The 6,275-nt window shown below is 35.0% G+C and overlaps 1 protein-coding gene across 1 annotated transcript; it reads left to right on the top strand.

Annotated features, from left to right (window-relative positions):
• The first annotated feature begins 498 nt into the window (after positions 1-498).
• On the top strand, positions 499-5,405 carry LOC149181791 (actin-like). The gene is made up of 5 exons (XM_089416698.1): positions 499-835; positions 912-1,006; positions 2,524-2,917; positions 3,285-3,898; positions 5,032-5,405. The coding sequence occupies exons 2-5, from the start codon at positions 947-949 to the stop codon at positions 5,095-5,097; spliced, it is 1,134 nt and encodes a 377-aa protein (XP_089272824.1). The 5' UTR covers positions 499-835; positions 912-946; the 3' UTR covers positions 5,098-5,405.
• Positions 5,406-6,275: the final 870 nt, after the last annotated feature.

The raw sequence follows: 6,275 nt of genomic DNA, 5'->3' as shown, positions 1-6,275 counted from the left end.
CTAAACCAAAACATCTTAAAATAAATTACCTTGTAAAGCCCCATTATTAAGTTTCAAATAAATCTAACCATCTATATTCTCTAAAGTATAATTTAGCTAAAACATTCTCTAAAGTAGTATAATTTATCTAAAGCATTCTCTAAAATGATATAAATCTTATTTTGTTGGGTTGTAATTCAAGGAATGTGTCACCATCTATATTCAACCTAATTAATACTTTTTGTTAAGTTAAAAGCAAAAACCAACCATCTACTTCAACGTCTTCTTTATGACAGTCAGCATATTTGAAATTTTTTATTAAAAACAAAAAACCATCCATTCCAACATATGGAAAAAGGTGGTGGGAATTTTATCCTGCGCACATCGAATAAATCAAATACCAGAGCATCTACTTTTATTTTGAATGGTATTTGCACCCTCCACCTATTGGAGACTATTGTAGCCAAATCCGAAGGGTAGAAATACCCTCTACATGGGCTGAAAAAAAAACCAGCATCTTTAGATTGCATCCTCTGAACGCTTTGACACCGCCCGTCAACTTTAGATTTTGGTGAGAATCTTCCTTTATTTGTTCAAGGCCTTTCGGTTGCTCTATGGTCTCCTTTGACAGCATGTTCTTTTTATGAGAGTTTGATGCTTATTCATGCATCCCATCATTGTACTTATAGTAGCATGAATTGGCAGCAGTTTATATATGCACAGAAATTGTTATCTGAAACATATATCTTCAGCTGATAAGTTTTTGATTTCTGAATTGGGTCTTCAATCCGTTTTGGCAACATATATCTTCAGCTGACAAGTTTCTGATTTCTGAATTGGGTCTTCAAATCTTGAGGTATGAACAGATTTTTATTTCTTACAGGAATAGAGTATATACTAGACAGAATTTTTACAGTTGAGTGTGTTGGCAGCATCTTGTTGTGAGCTATCTATACCCAACATAGTCATGGAAGATGGAGATGAAGTTCAAGCAGTTGTGTGTGACAATGGATCTGGGACTGTCAAGGTATGCATAAGCACACACATATCTAATGAAATTTTGTTTGTAGGTATTTGCTTATGTTTGATATATTAGGAAGCTTTGATATTTGTTCTTAGGACCTCAGCCCTAAAAGATGGATGCTTTTCCCAGCAAACCATAAGTGTCTCCCTTAGATCATTGTATACATAATCTAATGTAATAATATTTTCATTATATATATATATATATATATATATATATATTACTGAGCCGGGACATCGGACTGTGTCACTGTACCTAGAGAATTCTTACTGAGACAATCCAATACACTCTGTAATCTTTACTTGAAACTGACAGTAAAAAAGGGTATGCATAGTGGATAGGTCTTTGTATTGATTTTGGCTAAGAATGGTATTATTTTCCATCCTTAAAGAACATATGTTTTTCCATAACTGTTGAATATATTCCAAAAAATCTGCTACTCACTGATATTTTGTATTAAGTAGCAAAAGAAATTTACAAAATTAGTAGTAACATCTGAACCACTTAGGAGCCATTAATGACTGTAAATCTCTCTGACTTAAGCATATACACAAAGACAATTGGAACAAGAGGTATCCCCTAAGAAGAAGAAGATAAGAAATAAATCACCACATAAGGACATGCCAGGTTATAAATCACATCAAGCCTCTAAAGTTACTGTAACAGAGCTCCAAAATCTATTGCCATCCCACTGCCTCTAGCCACCGTCATGCATTCCTACAATCTGAGGGTGAAAAGCTGGTGGGGCTGTCACCTTAGGTTCCCATATCTAGTGGCAGTTTTAATGACTAAAATGCCTGAACCAGGTTTTAATTTCTTCCAGTTGTATTTATCCCATGCTAAGGAGTTTAAATTGGTAAAATTTTTATAATCTTGGTTTGGAACTTATTAAGTATTGATTCCTAAAGTTTTGACTGAATCCCAAACTTGGTCAGAAGCCAGCCAGATATAGAAAGCATTTATCTGCAAAATCCTGAATAATACAAGTTGTTGGTGCCATTATTGGTCAAGACTGAAAAACAATTTGCAATGTGAACATCAATTGACAAAAAATTGTCTGAGATAAACTTTAAGAAAGTTATGAGGTCCGTAGGTGTCTACCAACCATCATCAGAATAAAAACTTTGGGAATGATCTTAAAGCAATGCTCAATGTGAATAATATTTTCAAGACGAATATATGCAGAGGAGCTCTGGTCGTCATGATCAACAGAGCAGAGTCTAATAATTTTCCAGAGTTATTGAAATTTCTTGTTTGAAAATTGCATCTTATCTGATCTAGTTTTCAGCTAAGATTGGGTTATTTTTATGTAGCAGGGCGTCATGCCTTGGCCCACTTATGTATGATTATATGATTTATTCTTCTATGTGCGTTAGTTCTTGAACTTTTTGTCTGAGAAACATACTTGAAAACAGATTTCGGTTTGTTTTTGTGTATTGTTAGTATCATCATTTATGTCAAGAAATAAAGAAAATTCCATTCTTCCGGCACTAAGCTTGGTATGGGTTTGGTTTTTGAAGGCTGGATTTGCAGGTGATGATGCTCCGAGAGCAGTTTTCCCTAGCCTGGTTGGTCGTCCGAGGCACACTGGTGTCATGGTTGGCATGGGACAGAAGGATGCATATGTTGGTGACGAAGCACAGTCCAAGAGGGGTATTCTCACCTTGAAATACCCAGTCGAGCATGGTATCGTTAACAACTGGGATGACATGGAGAAAATCTGGCACCACACTTTCAACAACGAGCTCCGTGTTGCTCCTGAGGATCATCCAGTTTTGCTAACAGAGCCCCCTCTGAATCCCAAGGCAAACAGAGAGAGGATGACTCAAATCATGTTTGAAGTCTTTAACACTCCTGCTATGTATATTGCTATTCAAGCTGTGCTCTCTCTTTATGCCAGTGGAAGAACTACAGGTTTGCAGCCTATATACCATTTCCTTTTATTTTCCTGCATATTAAATTAGCCCAGTAATTAATCTACAAAAGTGTGCTCGAATCCAATTCAAGGGTACTCTTAGATCCTAATTTTTTATTTGTTTCTCCTTTTCCTGAAAACTTCAAACTTCAATCATTTGAAAATTTCCTCTTTTCTATACTAATTTTATGGCTAAAAGAAACCTTCAGTGTGATCATCATCTAATTTTTCACAAAAGCTGATGATGTGTGTTTGTATTGGTGAATGGTATGAGATTGATACGAGTGATGTTAAGATTGATACTTATTTTGGTTTTTCAAAACAAAGAGTATGTTTAAATATTTGAATTCCAAATTCTATTTTCAGGTATTGTTCTAGATTCAGGAGATGGTGTCACTCATGTTGTTCCCATCTATGAAGGCTATGCCCTCCCACATGCAATCTATAGAGTGGACCTTGCAGGTAGAGACTTAACTAATGCACTATGCAATATCCTGACTGAGAGAGGTTACTCCTTCACTACAACAGCAGAACGAGAAATAGTTCGAGACATAAAGGAAAAATTGGGATATGTTGCAATGGATTATGAAAAGGAGCTGGAACTGGAAAAGACCTCTACTGCATTGGAAAAGACTTATGAGCTTCCAGATGGCCAAGTGATTACAATTGGCTCTGAAAGATTTAGGTGTCCAGAGATTTTATTCCAGCCTGCTCACATTGGGATGGAAGCTCCGGGGGTACATGAAACTACTTACAGCTCTATCATGAAATGTGATGTGGATATCCGAAAGGACTTGTATGGTAACATAGTTTTGAGTGGGGGATCCACTATGTTTCCAGGCATGGCTGATCGGATGAACAAAGAGATCACAGCACTTGCTCCAAGTAGCATGAGGATCAAGGTGGTTGCTCCTCCAGAGAGAAAATACAGTGTCTGGATTGGAGGCTCCATCCTGGCTTCTCTCAGCACATTCCAACAGGTAGTCCTGCCCACCACATTCTTGAAATCAGAAATATCAACTCAACCATATTTCAACACTTGAACTATAACCTATAGCTTAAATATTTGGAATAATGGATCATGAGACTCCAGAAAATAGGCTTTATTTAATTGCCAATTATTTTCATTAGTATCCTTCATGCTTATAAAAAGTATGTTATTGTTTTGAGATCTGAAAACACCTCCCAGGTATTGTTTCTGATAGGGGAAGAAATTTACAACCACACATTTTTAAGTTCCTTAAGAAACATACTTGAGGAGCTGCATCACAAAGCACAGACTTCCTTAGACTCTTGTGTCAGGTCTGACCTATAGTTTTTCCACCAATTATCACCAAGGACTTGCACTGTGCCTCATCTCCTTGAAACTCCCTTTGCAAAAAGAAAACCCCCGAAAGGTCTTATCTAAGCAGAGCTCTGGTCTTAGAAGGACTATACCAGGTTGGTCTTAAAGGGTCTTTCCTGAGCTTTCCAAAAATAAACTTCCCTTTGCCAAAAGAAAGGTCCTGAAAGGTCCTATGTAAGTAGAACTTTAGGTCCTGAAAGGTTTTATATAAGTAGAGCTTCAATCATAGAAGCTCAGCCCTTAGTAGAGCTCCGGTCCTAAAAGGCCAGCCTGCTAAGTCATGTCCCAAAAAGACCTTACCAGGTCTTACTTGAGCATGGCAAAGAGTTAGTCCTAAATGGTCTGAGCTAGAATGTTCGATTGAGAACAAGTTGATGTATCCAACTCTGGTATAACTTGATTGACATAAAAAATGTAAGAAGGTAGTCCAGACTCCAAACTGATAATAGAACCTATGTGAATGGCTTGATGCTAGTCATGAACCAATGCCTTTGGCTACAAGTATTCTTTGATTTTATTAATTTAGACAGTGGAACTAGTCTAATAGAAAAAATGAAACCCTAACCTTAGCAATTTCATTCTCATACCAGTTGGACCCAACTCTACTCGAAGATATCTCTGGCTAAGGAACTATAACTTTTGTTGTTTATATTAACCGATACTAAGGTTCTAACATCAAATAACATCATTCTGATTATTTCATATTTGGTTCATTGATTCATCAAATACAAGCATGTTTGTGACTAATTTCATTGTTGGTTTGTACAGATGTGGGTAACACGAGCAGAATATGACGAATGTGGCCCATCAATTGTTCACAGGAAATGCTTTTAGTCCCTCCTGTAGTTTCCACAAGAGAGTTCATTGTTTCCTGAATCTTGTCGAGTAGTAGTTATTTTGTGAGAAAATGGTTTGCTGGCTCCAGGTTTGTAAAAGTATGGTTGAGGATATTGATTTCGGATTAACTACATACAGCTCAGAGACAACTAGATTTCTACAATATGTATGTTTTGGGTTGATCATTATGGTTTGGCAATTACGTAGGAAGGAAAATGGGTTGTCTATTTGTTATTTCTTTTGAGATGCTTATAACTATTACTTATATTGAACGAATAATACAATGTTCTTTTTGTCTCCTAAAATGTGCTTGGCTGTATGAATCGGTCACTCCATATTAACTTACAGAATTTCAATTCTCATTCTTGGTTGTTTGAATTGGCTACATGTATATTAACTTACAAAATTTCATTTTTCATGAAACAAGTTTTCTTGCCAATACAAAAGCACAATATATGTTGAATAGGTTACATGTATATTAACTTATAAAATTTCAATTTTCATGAAACAAGTTTTCTTGCCAATACAAAGGCACAATATATGTTTATATTAATAGCAAATGCATATATCTATATGTTTTAGCATTTTTTTATAGCACAATATTAGGGAACATATAATTCCTTTCATGCTTAATATAGAGTTAAAAAATGAAAGTGAAAAAAAAATATTTCAATGAAATCATAAATAAAATATTTTAGTATTCATTTTATATATATATATATATATATATATATATATATATTGAGAGGGAGAGATTTTTTATTCCACTCACAATATTAGGGAACATATGATTTCTTTCATGCTTAATATAGAGTTAAAAAATGAAAGTGAAAAAAAAATATTTCAATGAAATCATAAATAAAATATTTTAGTATTCATTTTAAATATATCTATCTATATATATATATATATATATAAATTGAGAGGGAGAGAGTTTTTATGCCACTCACGATTAGTTTTCTGTACATGGAGTTTTGGAAAAGGTATTATTTGCAAAAAAATATTTTAATGTGAATCATAAATACAATATTTTAATGTCTACCTTAAATAAAATATTTGAATATCACCCTAATGGGAGTGGATGAAGGGCATTATGAGGGGCACGAAGGCACGCCTCGTATCCTCCTCGAGAACTGAATCAAGGTACAAATGGAATTTGTGATGCATGCGACCAC

This window comes from Pinus tabuliformis, chromosome 3_2 (genome assembly GCF_031772625.1).
Source record: "Pinus tabuliformis cultivar Carrire ecotype Pingquan chromosome 3_2, CPIR1, whole genome shotgun sequence".
NCBI lineage: Eukaryota > Viridiplantae > Streptophyta > Pinopsida > Pinales > Pinaceae > Pinus > Pinus tabuliformis.
This window is presented reverse-complemented; position numbering and strand designations above follow the sequence as displayed.

Bases quoted from the DNA above. Each gene is read 5' to 3' on its own strand.
- LOC149181791 (XM_089416698.1), top strand. From the start codon at position 947: ATGGAAGATGGAGATGAAGTTCAAGCAGTTGTGTGTGACAATGGATCT. The intron at 1,007-2,523 runs GTATGCATAAGC...TGGTTTTTGAAG, and splicing joins ATGGATCTGGGACTGTCAAG to GCTGGATTTGCAGGTGATGA. The intron at 3,899-5,031 runs GTAGTCCTGCCC...TGGTTTGTACAG, and splicing joins CTCTCAGCACATTCCAACAG to ATGTGGGTAACACGAGCAGA.